General features: G+C 36.2%; 1 protein-coding gene across 4 annotated transcripts; it reads right to left on the bottom strand.

Moving 5' to 3' along the window:
* Positions 1-334: 334 nt before the first annotated feature.
* LOC117400410 (shugoshin 1-like) lies at positions 335-13,437 on the bottom strand. Of its 4 annotated transcripts, XM_034920610.2 has the most exons (10): positions 13,244-13,437; positions 12,384-12,497; positions 9,546-9,703; positions 6,838-7,031; positions 4,481-4,554; positions 3,936-4,012; positions 2,787-3,683; positions 2,119-2,280; positions 1,167-1,350; positions 335-803 (listed from the first exon to the last, which is right to left on the bottom strand). In XM_034920610.2, exons 3-10 carry the CDS (start codon positions 9,691-9,693, stop codon positions 665-667), a joined length of 1,875 nt encoding a protein of 624 aa, XP_034776501.1. In that variant the 5' UTR covers positions 9,694-9,703; positions 12,384-12,497; positions 13,244-13,437; the 3' UTR covers positions 335-664. The 4 variants fall into 4 exon arrangements, with proteins under 4 accessions (XP_034776501.1, XP_034776500.1, XP_034776503.1 ...); XM_034920609.2 differs by lacking the exon at positions 12,384-12,497; XM_034920612.2 differs by lacking the exon at positions 12,384-12,497 and having other exon boundaries at positions 1,167-1,347.
* Between the last annotated feature and the right edge of the window lie 4,518 nt (positions 13,438-17,955).

The raw sequence follows: 17,955 nt of genomic DNA, 5'->3' as shown, positions 1-17,955 counted from the left end.
GACAGAAAGGGTGCAAAAGGTATTGGGCACTGAAATTAGGCAAGACTTGCCACAGGTTATCATTGTCCACTAATAGTAAACCAAGACAGGACCCCCTATGGGCTACTGAGAGCACATTATTTAACCACTCTACATATCAATGAAATTAACTTCTGGAGCTCATAATTTAAGCATTTTAACCCAACATACGACTATATAACAGCAGCATCTTGTTCTCTGCAATGCAGCTACAGCAGAACACACACACCACTTCACTACAGCCAAACAAATATAGTGTTGCCTTTGTCTATCTCCAATAGTCAAATACAAATTACACTACAACCTCACTCATCCATTATTTGAGTTTAGACTTTTATTACAACGGAAAAACAATTCAATAATATAAAACATTAATTCCATGTAAAAACAGTATACCTGTACCAAACATACAAAGATCATCATTACTACAGAATACACTGCTTAATATTGTATTGGGTGGAGATATATTGTCAAATTGAATCTCAAATTACTCCCCAAATGATGCCGCCAATATGCCATCCTTTCCTTTCATTTAAAAATAATTCAATTTTTCTATAGCCTATTATGGGGACAATTTGAATACGACTGCAGTTAATTATGTACAGAATAAAAAGCAATTCTTTGAAATGGCTTAAAAATAAAAACATTAAGGACGGCAGCCAACAAATGATTCATTATATTTCACAAACTTCTCATTTTTTATGGATTTCCTCTTACATTCCTGTTTGAAGATTGGTGAATGTAAAAATTCAGTATCAGTGAATTTGTCCCCTCTGCGCAGTTTCCTATAAAACAACACAAATATAGTTCAAGTTAGGATTAGTAAGGGGTTCTGTAAATGTATACCTCAGAAAAATCAGACTTCCAATTTCATTCAAGTTAAGCGTGAAACCCACAAGCCCAACTTCCTTCCTCTCAATAATGTTTACCTTTTAACCAATACTAGTAATGTATACCTCTTCCACACCCAGTCCGATTATAAAATTCAGCTGGTCATAAAGAGAGAATAAATTAAGAACGGAAGTAGGCTTAAAACTCGGTGTTTAGTGTGCTCTTTAAAATGAACCACTAAAGCAAAAAGCCCCTGATCTTGGTGATGATGCCATTTAAATATTGGATGGCAAACCTGCTCTTCTGAAGACACTTACGCATTTAGAGTGGGTTCCTTGTAGGACACAGCAAGCGTGCACCTGCGCTTCCGAACAGGCGTTAAAGGCTTTGCAGTCTTGCTGTTTAGGAGAGTGCCGGGTATCTTCAATTCCTTCTCACGGGATGCAGAGGAAATATTTGTGAAATCACAAAGGCTGGTTGGCAGACAAAGGGCTTCACCTGCTGAAGAGAAGTTAATTGGAAAACAACATGGAACATTCCATCCAAGTGCAAATACTTCAGTGCAAGCTTACAGTAGGATCTGGTCTCTACCTGAAATCTTATGAGAATGCAGCTTCAGTGTTACAATGTCAGTGCTTCCTAATTGACTTAGTGACAAATGGTTAACATCCAAGACACAGTCTCTTATCTATAATGACTGGCTCCCCTCTCGAGTCTGACTGAATCAGTCAGCTAAGCGACAGGCTGCTGTCCTTTGTGACGTTTGTTTATAAAACTGGTAACTTGTCACAGGATAATGTTTTTTTTGTGGAAACGCCACACACAATATATATATATAAATCATTTTTGAATTCACATCACACTTCAGTGCAAAATAACTATGTTCTCTAGCCATTTGTTTTTACACTATGCAAAGCAAAATATGCAGCTTGCTGCTGCTCACTGGCAAGACAACATGGTGCTCTCTGAATTACAGTGTCTCTTGTGCATAGCAAGCACATTTAGAAAGTCAAGCAGGTAAGAATTTTATTGGAACATGACAATGTCTTGCCACTGGAATGTTCAAGAGGTCATCCAAGGAAGATATGAGAAACTTGATATTCATATGTAAACATGTAAATGTAATTATTCCATCATCGTGGGTATACCAAAAGCACCCCACACAGTTAAATATTTAAGTAAAGCACTACTTGAAAATTTAAAAACATGCAGCATTTTCTAGTTATCTTATTCTAAATGTATAAACTCTCCAAATATCAGAATTCTTACCTGGATATTCTTCAGTCTCCACAGTTCCATATAAAGGTTTCTCTGTTTTTTGGGGTACTTCCATATCTGCTGGTAGATGTGAATAGTTCATATCATGGCAGCAATCAGCTTTCATTTTGGGAGCTTGGGTTGCTGTAACCTTTAGCTTTTTATGTCCTTCATCTGTTATAAAACGACATAGAAAATGGGTTCAATACCTTTTGACATTATTTTACGAGATAAATGGGTTAATCTGTCTTAAGGCAAGAGTCATATAATAATAATAATAATAATAATAATAATAATAATAATAATAATAATAATAATAATAATAATAATCACACAAATTGAATGTGATATTTTTTTCCCCACAAGAATGCAGTGTTGTGCAAAAAGTAATTTTCTCCAAAAATAAAAAAATACCATATGGGTTCCAAAAGAAAATATGATCATATAAAACATGCTTTTTTTTAAATTAGCTAGATAGACGTGCAGAACGCATACACATCTGATTGTCCAATACTTTAAACTACATCAGTTTTTGTTTTAAAAAAAAATGCATAAACATGGTATTATAGGGCAACACTACCCCAACAACAATGCATTTGTATAAAACTACATTACATGAATCTTGAGATCCTTTTACTGTGCTTTTGACATGTCACAGAGAGACCAACACAAAAACGTACCAACAGCAGATATTGCTTCATTTGATCCAGCATCTACGTTTTCTTTTCCAGATCTCTGCCAGGACTGCACAATGGACCTCCTTTTTGACCTGGGTCTTCTGGGAGGAATTTCTGCTTTTTCTGTGAGGTGGCTTGAATCTTGCTTATTCTTCTTTCCCTTTCTATTGCCAGGTTCGTAGATGCTGCAATCCAAATCCTCTGATGAACTGATCTCAGAGTCACTGCTATCTTCAGAAGCACAGCCAGGGTCAGCCTCATTCACCACAGTATCTTCCTCTTCCTCCCTAGGCTTGTTATGGGACCGGAAAGGGGTCGCGTGAATGACCTCCTCACAATTAAAGTCATAGGCATCATTTGATCCAATTGATACATTTATTTGGTCATTGGGCAGATTCTTAGGTTTAGTTTGATTTCTATCTCTGCTTTTAGATCTGGCTCTGGGTTGTTTAGTATCCCATGGCTTTTTCAAAGGAACTCTGTCAGCTTTGTCTTTTCTGCCTCTTCCAGTCTTGGTCCCAGTATCCTGTTTTTTCTTACATACTGAGACCTTACCTTGAGGCTCAGGTGTTGAATGTTTGGCATCACGTGGCTCAATGGACAGCAGTTCCAGATCAAAATCTTCCTGTAACATTGTCTCCTTGGCTTCATTCTCTCTTTCTGGAGTTCCTGTTTCATGGTTAACATCAACTTTTTCTTCTGAGGTTTCTCCTTCACAAGCTTTTCCAGTTACAGGAGCAACTTTATGAAGTGTCTCATCTACGCTCTCTCTAACGTCGGACACATCTCTTTGACAATCAAGTCCTCGTCGCCTGGATGTCACGTTTCTTGACAGAACAACACCCTTTACACTCCTATGGACAGCATTATCATCATCAGAATGTACATCATTGGATATTTCTGTAAAATAAAAAAAACACATTTATCTAAATTTCATTGGATCAATACTCACAACATATTACTGGTCATCAAGCAGGGAAATCATACATCCACCCCCACCCCGAGTACAGTTACATTTTGTCCACAAGTTTTAGCTGTATTGTTTTTGTAAAATAATTTTGAACAATATAGGTCCAACAATAATTACCATTTATAAAAAGTGTATCTATATTGTAAATACTGACTTTAAATATGGGCTTTGGTTGATCTTACCTCTATTTGCAGGACAAGGATTTTGTAACCCCTCTGTGGGACTTTTTGGATCAGCGGAATCAGTGACAGGAACCCACCTGGGAAGACCCATAGAAAGTCAGATTCACCACATTGTTACAAGCATGTGGATTTATTTATCTTTCTTTAAAAAAAAAAAAAAACACATTAGTTTAAAATTATAAATCATCTAAACATCTGCATGTACCTACACAACGCGATAGGTAATCTTACCTTTGATTAATGGTATAGTTATACGTCTTTTGTATTCCAGATGTTTCATCAGCAAGACAAAGCTATCAATCAATAAGCACCAAGTAATTTTATAAAGACGAGTGCATCATATCTAATTAAATAGTTTCTTGTATTGAAAAATACATTAAAATAGCCATAGATCTTCTTATTACTTGTATATTAGCTGTACAGATTCCGGACTTGTGTGAAGTTATTCTGTTATACTAAAACTTTGGCCTAAACTTAACGTTTGGTTTCATCACAAATGTATTTGATTTACTGCAAGGAACACATTTTTTTTTTACAAAACTCACCTAACCAGAGGATTTGACGAAGGAGAAATGTGCAAATCCCTGTCAGTTTGGGTTGTGTCAGGTTTAGGACCGCTCTAAAACAGTAAAAAGGTTATTTATATTATTTAAGTAGTTTACATTTACCGAATGCTGTTCTTTCCTAACATATTCTCACATTAAGACTCTCTCAGAAGTCCATACAATGGAATTTATATATATATATATATATATATATATATATATATATATATATATATATATATATATATATAAATCTATAACTATATATATATCTATCTATATCTATCTATCTATCTATATCTATATATATACACACATACAGTGCCTTGCAAAAGTATTCAGACCCCTGACCAATTCTCTCATATTACTGAATTACAAATGGTACATTGAAATTTCGTTCTGTTTGATATTTTATTTTAAAACACGGAAACTCAAAATCAATTATTGTAAGGTGACATTGGTTTTATGTTGGGAAATATTTTTAAGAAAAATAAAAAACTGAAATATCTTGCTTGCATAAGTATTCAATCCCCGCACATTAATATTTGGTAGAGCCACCTTTCGCTGCAATAACAGCTTTAAGTCTTTTGGGGCAAGTATGTACCAGCTTTGCACACAGTGTCTGAGTGATTTTGGCCCATTCTTCTTGGCAGATTTGCTCCAGGTTGTTCAGGTTGGTTGGACGACGCTTGTGGACCGCAATTTTCAAATAGTGCCACAGATTCTCAATGGGATTGAGATCAGGACTTTGACTGGGCCACTGTAGGACATTCACCTTTTTGTTCTTGAGCCACTCCAGTGTTGCTTTGGCCTTGTGCTTGGGATCATTGTCCTGCTGAAAGGTGAATTTCCTCCCAAGCTTCAGTTTTTTAGCAGACTGAAGCAGGTTCTCTTGCAGTATTTCCCTGTATTTTGCTCCATCCATTCTTCCTTCAATTTTAACAAGATGCCCAGTCCCTGCTAATGAGAAGCATCCCCACAGTATGATGCTGCCACCACCATACTTCACTGTAGGGATGGTGTGTCTTGAGGCATGGGCAGTGTTAGGTTTGCGCCACACATAGCGCTTTGAGTTTTGGCCAAAAAGCTTATCTTGGTCTCATCTGACCACAAAACCTTTTCCCACATCACAGCTGGGTCATTCTCATGCTTTCTGGCAAACTCCAGACGTGCTTTCAGATGGTACTTTTTGAGTAACGGCTTCTTTCTTGCCACCCTCCCATACAGGCCAGTGTTATGCAGAGCTCTTGATATGGTTGACTGGTGCACCATTACTCCACTCCCAGCCACTGAACTCTGTAGCTCCTTCAAAGTGATTGTTGGCCTCTCTGTGGCTTCTCTCACAAGTCTCCTTCTTGTTTGAGTGCTGAGTTTTGAGAGACGGACTTTTCTTGGCAGTGCCTGGGTGGTGTGATGCAGCTTCCACTTCCTGATTATTGATCCAACTGTGCTGACTGGGATATCCAAACACTTGGATATTATTTTGTACCCTTTCCCTAATCTATGCATTTGTATTACTGTATCTCTAACTTCTGTAGAATGCTCTTTGGTCTTCATTTTCCTTCAGATTCACAGCCTGACCAATGATCCTTCAACAGTGGGGTATTTATCCAGAAAATGTGACAGCAACTTTAATGGTTCACAGGTGGAGGCCAATGGTAAGGTAATTGTGTCCTCGTTAGGGCAATTTCTTTCATCGGTGTAAACTGGGAGCTTCCACAGCACAGGGGTTGAATACTTATGCAAGCAAGATATTTCAGTTTTTTATTTTTCTTAAAAATATTTCCCAACATAAAACCAATGTCTCCTTACAATAATTCATTTTGAGTTTCAGTGTTTTAAAATAAAATATCAAACAGAACGAAATTTAAATGTACCATTTCTAATTCAGTAATATGAGAGAATTGGTCAGGGGTATGAATACTTTTGCAAGGCACTGTAATATTATTTATTTATTTATTTATTTATTTATTTATTTATATTATATATATATATATATATATATATATATATATATATATATATATATATATATATATATATATATATATATATATATATATATATATATATATTATATATATATATATATATATATATATATATATATATATATATATATATATATATATATATCCCAAAGGAAGAGAATCATACAACAATTACTACCATTAAGATCTGACAAAACATTTATTACCTGACAACTCGTATACGTGTAATCATCATTTTATTTACAAAAACAAATGTTCATGTACGATTTATTTGGAATTAAATGTAACCTTGATGTAAAGCAGTTAAACTAGTTTTAACTGCCTTACATTAAGGTTGCAGAAATGTAGATACTGCGCGTATAATACCTGTACACTGTCCAGAGCTTCTTGTGCTTTGAGTTTTCTTTTCAACATCAATATGTGAAATATCATAGCCTGCTGCTCCTTCTTCATATGCAGTATGAGATCTTGAGCTTGTCTTACTTTTTCTTTCTCTGCTTGCACAGCCAATGCCAATGCCTTATTGTTAGTCTGAACCTTCAGCATGAATGAAGAGGTATCTGGGGGTGGTGGGGGAGAAGTGTGTCAGGATAGTTCATTTGACATTTACTCATCAACTTAGCGTTGATGTTCTACAGCCATTCTATTGTAGCTTGGATTCAACCATACGCACAGCCACAGACAAAAGTATTGGCACCCTACGATTATTACTATACCTAATTCAAGATAACAGATTAAGCATTTAGTAAATGTTAACCACTTTTTGATAAAACATAAACACAAAATACAGAATTTCTAGTAATTTAACAAATAGGCCAATATTTATATATTTATAATAATAATAATAATAATAATAATAATAATAATAATAATAATAATAATAATTTAAAGTATTTTGTGTGGCCTCCTTTTGCTTTTATTACAGCTTTCAGGCGTTTATGATAATTCTTAACCAGTATGTTACATCTTGTTGATAAAATCTGGGCTCATTCTTTCTTGCATATTTTGCTTCAGCTCAGTTTGGATACACAATGCTTGGCTACATATTTTTCAGATCAGTCTAAAGCATTTCTACTGGATTGAGATCTGATGATTGTGAAGGCCATTCCAGAACTTTTATCTTTGTTTTCTTCAAGAATTCCAGAGTTGACTTAGCCTTGATCTAGACAGCATTCAAAATTGGGCAGACACATGGCAAATGAAATTTAATAGAGAAAAGTGTAAAGTATTGCATGCAGGCAATAAAAATGTGCATTATAAATATCATATAGGAGATAGTGAAATTGAAGAAGGGAACTATGAAAAAGACCTAGGAGTTTATGTTGACTCAGAAATGTCTTCATCTAGACAATGTGGGGAAGCTATAAAAAAGGCTAACAAGATGCTTGGATATATTGTGAGAAGTGTTGAATTTAAATCAAGGGAAGTAATGTTAAAACTCTACAATGCATTAGTAAGACCTCACCTAGAATATTGTGTTCAGTTCTGGTCACCTCGTTACAAAAAGGATATTGCTGCTCTAGAAAGAGTGCAAAGAAGAGCGACCAGAATTATCCCGGGTTTAAAAGGCATGTCGTATGCAGACAGGCTAAAAGAATTGAATCTATTCAGTCTTGAACAAAGAAGACTATGCGGCGATCTGATTCAAACATTCAAAATCCTAAAAGGTATAGACAATGTCAACCCGGGGGACTTCTTTGACTTGAAAAAAGAAAAAAGGACCAGGGGTCATAAATGGAGATTAGATAAAGGGGCATTCAGAACAGAAAATAGGAGGCACTTTTTTACACAGAGAATTGTGAGGGTCTGGAACCAACTCCCCAGTAATGTTGTTGAAGCTGACACCCTGGGATCCTTCAAGAAGCTGCTTGATGAGATTCTGGGATCAATAAGCTACTAACAACCAAACGAGCAAGATGGGCTGAATGGCCTCCTCTCGTTTGTAAACTTTCTTATGTTCTTATGTTCTTATGCTTTGTGTTGTTGTCATGTTGGAAGATAAACTGTCTGCCAATCAGCCTACGAGCAGACGATATCCTTGTACTGTGTAGAATGTTTTGACAACATGGCTGCATTCATTTGATCTTCAATCACATGACTGTCTCCGGTCCCTGAAATCCTAAAACACCCCCATATCATTACTGAACCACCTCCATGTTTAACTGTAGGCTACAAGGTTTTCTTCACTTTTTTTCCCCAAACATACTGTGGTCCATTTTTGGGGAAAAGTTTTATTTTAGTCTTATTGGACCAGAGAATTTTGTTGCAGAATGCTTCAGATTCCTTGGCAAATTTGAAACGGCTTGTTTTATGAATTTTCTTTAAAAGTGGTTTGCAGTGAGATTTATGTGTATCCAACTCTTCTGTGTTCAGATGTCTTTGTAGTTCTTTCATGCAATATTATGCCTGATGCTTCTAAATCTTGAAGTACTTGGCTGTTAATCTATCTACTGTACTCCTAATTTTCTTTTAGATGTCCACTTCTTTCAAGTGTTTCATTTGAATTTATTCTGTGGTACTTCTTGATTATTGCTCCGATTGTGGATTTTGGAATTCCACATTTCTTTGATACTGCTCTGTAGCCATTGCCTTTGTTTGCATTTGTACACACTTAATGTACAGGTGCCAATACTTTTGTCATGAACAAATACTTGAGATTACTTGAGAGCTTTTATTTATTTTTTTAATAGACTGTTTGCTAAACTACCAGACATTTTGTATTTTGGTCTTTGTCATATTAATTATTTGGCTAATGTTCACTAAGTGCTTGTATTTAACATGTTTTCTTGAATTAACTTATATTAAGTGGCGTGCCAATACTCTGTAAATAATATATCCTGACAGTACCAGACACCAATCAGTGGCATCAGTCATTTAAAGCTATCATGGAAAAATGAATTCCATTGAAACACTGACTATTTTAAGATGTTGTGAAATCTTAAGAAAATGCACCATTAGATCTGTATTTTAAAATAATTGGTTACTACTCGCTTTCTCAGAAAATAAAAAGTTTCTTATACTGACTATTAAGAAAACAACTGTAATGAATATAGCAGTAGAGAAAGGGATCTTACTTATGATCTGGGTTTTAAGCATGGATGTTATAGCTGGTTTCCCTGTGGTAGCGCGGGCCAGTCGCTTGTTTCTTTTCTCCTTCATCTTCTCCTTGATGTCCGCCAGGCTCTCCTGGAAGGACTTCTTCTCCACCCTCTCTCGGACCATGGCTGCTTTACTTTACAGGCATTCAGTTAAAGGACATTTTGCAAATCACTTCAGGACACAATTCTACTAGTTTATTTGAAACAATATATTAAGCATTAAAAATGAATGTGTCAGCTATTCTGTTACACTACACGGCTAAACCCGATCACGCGGACTCGATCGCCCAACCTCAGGTATGGCAAGCACGTGTATAAGTACCATGGGCGTAGGAAGCAAAACAATATCAGTAGGGCTAAAAATTATATACTGTACCATTTGGCTGATTTTAAAGAAAAAAAACATCTCAGTCCATTCTTAAGTGCATTGAAAAGGCTTTTTAAGCCTTTAAGACCAATCTGTAGAAATGTAAGACCCATTTTAACAGCAAATATACCAAATGTAAATTGTGACTAGTTAAAATACCATCTAAAAAATATTTATTCAAGCTGTACAAATTGTAAAAGAATCAAACCTTTGATGCTTGTACAATACGTACAGTACCAAAGCAGTGATAATAATAGTTGATGACAAGGGAGTTATTGTTCAATCTTTCTTTAATCAATAGAGCTGCACTTCATTCCAGCTGATCAACAAACAGAACCAGGGCTCAAAGTTGGCCAAAATCCTTACGGGCATCTGGCTCCTAGATTTTAAAATTTGGTCGCCAAATAAAAATTTAGGGGGCGACTAAATACTCTTAGTTAAAATATTTCAGTGACTTCAGTTTTTCCCCCCCATTGATTAAATCTACACGCTAGTGTTTTTTTTTTTTTTATTAAGCAACATGTATTTAAAAATTACTTAATAGTCACTTCAAACGGCACCCAAAACACTTTGGATTTCAGTTTAGCATTTTATGGTTGCAGAACATGATATTATAATTTACTGTATAAAATATGGATGAGATTTCCTGTAACCTGAATGGTCAACAAGTGTGCCTTAATCCACTGTAATCCGGCACGAATATACAGTATTCAAACTGTTTAATCACATTTGAAAGTGCTGACAGCCAAACAAAACAGAGGAGAGCACATTTGTGAAATAAATATACAGTATTCAAACTGTTTAATCACTGCTCCAAATCAATCTGCCTGAATAAAACAAAAACAGTACAGTAATGACAAGTTGTAAAAAATAAAACAACTTGATATCAGTAGCTCATCACAGCAGACTTTGAATAAACTTTATGAACACACTGAAGTAACTGAACAAAGCACGATTAGCAACAACACGTTGGCTGTACCAGATATTACAATTATATTACTCTTGCTAATACATCTTATGACGTACTGTAATAGTAGTAAACACAGTTTCTGATACTTGTATCATATAACATGTAGTTAAATTAAGAATATTTTTCTTAGTACCCATATATTGATTTGTTTACGGTGCCGCTGGGATACTGAACAACTGGCTACCAAACCACGCATGGAATATTGAGGTAAACGTTTGTATTCATTAACAAAAACTAGTGCTTCATAAAATCAGGGAGTAAAAAACTATCAGTGAAACCAGGTTTTATTTCGTACCTGACAAGCCCACTCCCACAGATGCGGATGGTGAATGCATATTAGAAAATGATCGCAGAGACTAATTTTGGCAGCCCCTGGCGACCCACAGCTCACAAATTTGAGCCTAGAACGCAATTGTATAATTATGAAATGTTGAATGACATTAAGGCTTGGACCAAATCAAAACTTTGACAACCCGTTAATCGCACTTAACGAAACTGCATTTAATAGCATTCTTTTTTTTTTTTTTTTTTTTTTTTTGGAAGTATCTTATTTCTTCTACTCATAAAAAGAAAACGCTATTAAATACAGTTTTGTTAAGTGCGATTAGCGGGTTGTCAAAGTGTTGATTTGGTCCCAGCCTAAGAGCTGTCAAAGCTGAAAAAGGAAATTGTAAATAAATAAATAAATAAATAAATAAATAAACCCCAGCACTGCACTCTCACTTGAAGGCTTTCCAGCACACCCTGCTTAGCTAACCTTGTTTTCCAGTAGAATGCTGTCTTTCATCAACATTCCACATAGTTTAGTAAGTGTTTTGATATATCCCTGAATATCTAAGAAAAACTATAAATGACACAACAAAAGTACAAAGGGAAATATGTTCCTTTTTTGCAAGCGATGAAATAGTTAGTTGTAAACAGACGTTTTATTATCCCATTTAAAAAATGGGTAAACAATCGGACAATAATAGGTAAACGTGAAATAAAATAAATAAGAAACAATTTGCTAATGACTAAATACTAATCAATACATGTTTATGTTTGAAACAATCTCAAAAACAAAAATCTTAAGTACTCAACCCTACAATCCGACAAATACATTTTCAAGGATGGGAGGACGTAATTGAGTGACATTGTGCGAGAAATAAATATACGGGGAAAATTATAAATGATGGGCGATCTTAATTTCTTAAACAAAAACAATTTTCAGCATTTTCACCTAACATTTTCTTAACTGTTTTGTTGTTCTATGGCAATTATAAAAAGTGATCACAGAAAAAGGCAGTACAGCTCTCATGTCTCTGAGTCTGAGGAGGGAGTTTGTTTACCGCGGCACTCTTCTGACAAGCTGCTTGTTTCACACACAGTCATTGAAAACTTACTACGTTATTTTCTTGATTGGTTATCCAGCAATACTATCTCATTGACAGAAGTTGTTCATAAAAAATAATTTTATATTTAATTATCAGACACTAACCTCAATTCTTAACGAGAGATACTAACAGACGGTACCGATTACTTCACAGCGCAAGCATCGCTTCCTTCTCTGTTTTGTTTGGCTGTTAGCAACTTCACTTTCAAGTGTGATTTGCTAAAAAAAAACTTAAATGACAGCATATATTCAATAGACCAATCGAAAGCAGCAGTTGTGCTGCTTATTGTGGTGACATTTTTTCAAGTTTAATCAACAAGTTAGAGCTGCCTGTCGCCGATTCGCACCACTGCACTGTAGATCTGCTGGGCTCCGAACGGCGACGTTGGCATCCAAAGTGTTAAAATAGAAAAAAATAAATTGAAGACCTTTTTAAGACCTTCAGCTGCAAATCTCATATTTAAGACCTTTCAAGGCCTTTAAAATGGGAAAACAAATATAAGACTTTTTAAGGCTCCGCGGGAACCCTGAAAGATAACACGTTGTCTCTCTACACACGCTGACACTGTCTGTGTGTTGTGGGGGAGGGCGTTTCTTTCGTACAGGAGGTTTTTGAAATGCACGTTTTTCTAAAAGACTATAAACAGCATACAAAAGCGTGCAAATGAAAAAAAAAAGTCAAAATATTTAGTCGTGCTACAGCCCGACTAAGCCAATATGTTCCTACGCCTGCCTATAAGTACTAAACACTAAATGCAAAGTGCAATACCTCACTGTACAGATGATGAAATTGATATACGTGAAAAACATAAACAGTGTGGGGGCAATGAATAATTTACCTAAATCCGTGCAACTATGTCCCCTAAAAATAGATGAACACAATTCAGAAGAAAACTGAACACTGGCGAAAAAAAAGAAGATAGGTACTTAAGTACGGGGAAACAACCATTGGTATTAATTCCTACCTGTGAAAATACTATTATTCTTCTCGTTTCTTAGTTATTCCTTGTATTTGTAACCCCCACTGTATTTGTTCTGTCCAGTAGCGTTTAAAAGACAACAGTGAAGCATAACTACATTTCACAACACTGTTTTTACGTTTAAATTCGAATCCCGTGTTCTGGACTGTGATTGGCTTTACAGAACGTGTACAGGCATGACTAAATCATTTCGTCACCAGCAACGCCACGCCCAACCCCAAAAAGAAGCCGCGGTGCGGTGTGGGATACAGGAAGACTAGAGACCGAGGGCTATTGCATAAATGTGAGGTATGACGCAGGCCCGGTTTCTGTCACATGAATTCGTCGTCACACGAGTGGAAAAGCGTGCAGGCATTTTTAACATTGTGATCAGATAGAGAGAGTGATCTGCTTTCCACAACCTTACCATTAAAATATAATGTGGTATTACACTGTACTGATATTACAAACTATGAGGAATTACTTTATATAAATTATCATGTTATGCACGAATGTAAGAATTGGCTTTCTGTGATGGTGTACTTTTTTCTTTCAAGTAGCATATATCTATAACCGTTTTTGCGATATATTTTAATATAAAACATATACGCTATTGCAGTTTTCTTACAGGATACATTAGTTTATCTCTAATGTAATCACAGTTTTACATATAGACTGCCCCTGTTTTCATTTACGTCCCAAATTCTGGGCCGCTTTGCTTTTCAGATAATGTCCCAAATTCTGGGCCGCCTTGGTTTTTAAATAACGTCCCAAATTCTGGGCCGCTTTGGTTTTTAGATAACGTCCCAAATTCTGGGCCGCTTTGGTTTTTAGATAACGTCCCAAATTCTGGGCCGCTTTGGTTTTTAGATAACGTCCCAAATTCTGGGCCGCTTTGGTTTTTAGATAACGTCCCAAATTCTGGGCCGCTTTGGTTTTTAGATAACGTCCCAAATTCTGGGCCGCTTTGGTTTTTAGATAACGTCCCAAATTCTGGGCCGCTTTGGTTTTTAGATAACGTCCCAAATTCTGGGTCGCTTTGGTTTTTAGATAACGTCCCAAATTCTGGGCCACTTTGATAACATCCCAATTTCTGGGCTGCTCTGGTTTTCAGATAACGTTCCGAATTCTGCATTTTCAAATTCAGGCCAGTTTTTGAGATATTCTGCTTAGCTGACAGCCGAGTTTCTAAGTCATGCATGCACAGTTTACCATAAACGGGACCGTTAATTCATTTAAGAGTACATGAATCAAAGTTAATGTATTTTTTACTCTCCTCAGAAAACATTTAGGAACGTGGTATACCAAAAAAAAAAAAAAGGTCATCTCATTTGCTTATGTAATGTCCATCAATATATAGTGAGGTGTAGGGGTTTATCAGAACTTCTGGGTTTAAGAGACCAGTGCCCTTCAACAACTTCAAATAAATCCTATTGTATTGTATTAGTCAGCATTTCCCTTATCTATTCCTGATCATTTATACTGTAGGTCAGGGGTTTTCAACCTTTTTTTGAAACTGTACACCTTCTATCTGGAGGTTTCAGCTCGAGTACCCCTTTACAGAACAACAAACAGTAAGCTTAATTCTTAAAACTTTTAACTACAAGTATTTGGATGCACAGAATTAAAAAGACAAGTATTGGGTTAGGAGCACACCTATTTTTTTGTAACTTTGACGGCCTTTTGTAAAAGTTTGAAGGCCTTTTGATACCCAGCATACACTGCAATACCCAGCAAAGTTATACACTGATATTCTGATAGCACAGCAATTCAAATGAAGTTTGTAATTGGTTGTGTTCCTCAAATACACAATAAAAAGTGATATTTATAGGGTATACAGTTATACAACGATACAGTGGTTTCGGACATCTAAGAACAGGTACTGCGAGCATCTGGATTCATACTAAGAGGTACTCTGTAGCCTCCTGGGACATTCACAGCTTGTTTGACACCCTCTTGTAGTTGCCCGTTTCTGCATATAAAGCAAAATGCTGTTTGTCAATCTCTCTTTTTTCTTATAAATCAGTCTTTGCAAGAATCATTCCAAAAACACTTCCATTCCAAGTGTTTTGTGATCACAGTATCAGCCTGAGTGTATCGGAGCACAGTTTTGCACCAAAAGCGAGGGGAGGCAAAAAAAGCACTATATACCCTATTCTTTAAGATATCACTTTGCACTGCAAATTTGAGGAACGCAACCACTTAGCAACTTGCAAATTGGTACTGCAATTTAAAGGCCTGTAGTGTCAGACTGGTAGTGCCTAACTGATTCAAGTGTTTTTGGAATGATTCTTGCAAAGACTGATTTATAAGAAAAAAGAGAGATTGACAAACAGCATTTTGCTTTATATGCAGAAACGGGCAACTACAAGAGGGTGTCAAACAAGCTGTGAATGTCCCAGGAGGCTACAGAGTACCTCTTAGTATGAATCCAGATGCTCGCAGTACCTGTTCTTAGATGTCCGAAACCACTGTATCGCTGTATAACTGTATACCCTATAAATATCACTTTTTATTGTGTATTTGAGGAACACAACCAATTACAAACTTCATTTGAATTGCTGTGCTATCAGAATATCAGTGTATAACTTTGCTGGGTATTGCAGTGTATGCTGGGTATCAAAAGGCCTTCAAACTTTTACAAAAGGCCGTCAAAGTTACAAAAAAATAGGTGTGCTCCTAACCCAATACTTGTCTTTTTAATTCTGTGCATCCAAATACTTGTAGTTAAAAGTTTTAAGAATTAAGCTTACTGTTTGTTGTTCTGTAAAGGGGTACTCGAGCTGAAACCTCCAGATAGAAGGTGTACAGTTTCAAAAAAAGGTTGAAAACCCCTGACCTACAGTATAAATGATCAGGAATAGATAAGGGAAATGCTGACTAATACAATACAATAGGATTTATTTGAAGTTGTTGAAGGGCACTGGTCTCTTAAACCCAGAAGTTCTGATAAACCCCTACACCTCACTATATATTGATGGACATTACATAAGCAAATGAGATGACCTTTTTTTTTTTTTGGTATACCACGTTCCTAAATGTTTTCTGAGGAGAGTAAAAAATACATTAACTTTGATTCATGTACTCTTAAATGAATTAACGGTCCAGTTTATGGTAAACTGTGCATGCATGACTTAGAAACTCGGCTGTCAGCTAAGCAGAATATCTCAAAAACTGGCCTGAATTTGAAAATGCAGAATTCGGAACGTTATCTGAAAACCAGAGCAGCCCAGAAATTGGGATGTTATCAAAGTGGCCCAGAATTTGGGACGTTATCTAAAAACCAAAGCGACCCAGAATTTGGGACGTTATCTAAAAACCAAAGCGGCCCAGAATTTGGGACGTTATCTAAAAACCAAAGCGGCCCAGAATTTGGGACGTTATCTAAAAACCAAAGCGGCCCAGAATTTGGGACGTTATCTAAAAACCAAAGCGGCCCAGAATTTGGGACATTATCTGAAAAGCAAAGCGGCCCAGAATTTGGGACGTAAATGAAAACAGGGGCAGTCTATATGTAAAACTGTGATTACATTAGAGATAAACTAATGTATCCTGTAAGAAAACTGCAATAGCGTATATGTTTTATATTAAAATATATCGCAAAAACGGTTATAGATATATGCTACTTGAAAGAAAAAAGTACACCATCACAGAAAGCCAATTCTTACATTCGTGCATAACATGATAATTTATATAAAGTAATTCCTCATAGTTTGTAATATCAGTACAGTGTAATACCACATTATATTTTAATGGTAAGGTTGTGGAAAGCAGATCACTCTCTCTATCTGATCACAATGTTAAAAATGCCTGCACGCTTTTCCACTCGTGTGACGACGTATTCATGTGACAGACATGGACCAATCAAAACGCGAGACTGTTATGCGGTTCCATCCCAAAAAACGGGCCTGTGTCATACCTCATAAATGTCTTTAATAATAATCTTTATTTTAATTATTTTTCATAGTGACCACCATCACAAAGCGCTTTACAAAATACGAGTGGTTTGCAAGGAGCCTCGCAGCTGGCCAATCACATTATATTTTATCAGAAATGCATATTCATAAGTGTAAATTTAACACAAACAGCCTCTCAAATCGACTGGTCAGCTGAAAAGCTCGAGCTGCAACCCTCATTGATGATGATGTGCTCACAACTCTGCAGCTAAACTCTCCATCTTGTCACCCCGCTTACGTTCATTTTATTGCTGAATGTGATTTTATTAATGTCACACAAGACTATATGTATGCAAGCACTCTTCTCAGTATTTGAATAATGACATAACTGTTAAAATTAAAGTTGGATCGATTAGGATATAAAACGAAGCACTATAGTGTCTACAACAAATATTCGGGCATTGCAGCATTTCTTACTTTGGGGGCGTTCTCCTGGTGCGCTGCCTACTATAGATACACACACAGTAACGGTCTTCGCGTCATTTTGTTAAGACTCCAAATTGACCATTTTTTGTTTGCTTGTTTGTTTAAACTAGTAGAACAACCGAGGTTCACGCCAAAATAATAAAAGGTTCAGACTCCCTCACATTTTTCTGTCGTTCTGTCACTTTCCCTCACATGCACTCTCGTTTTCTGCTTTTCAGACTCGCTCTGGGTTCTTTCGCTGCTTTACAGCTCAAGGCCTTCTCACTGTCCCTCACAGTCAAAAAATGCAAACACATGTGCCCAATCAGTAGTTTTAAACATAATACCATTATTATT

The sequence above is a fragment of the Acipenser ruthenus genome, chromosome 4 (assembly GCF_902713425.1).
Source record: "Acipenser ruthenus chromosome 4, fAciRut3.2 maternal haplotype, whole genome shotgun sequence".
In the NCBI taxonomy this organism is placed as follows: Eukaryota; Metazoa; Chordata; class Actinopteri; order Acipenseriformes; family Acipenseridae; genus Acipenser; species Acipenser ruthenus.
This window is presented reverse-complemented; position numbering and strand designations above follow the sequence as displayed.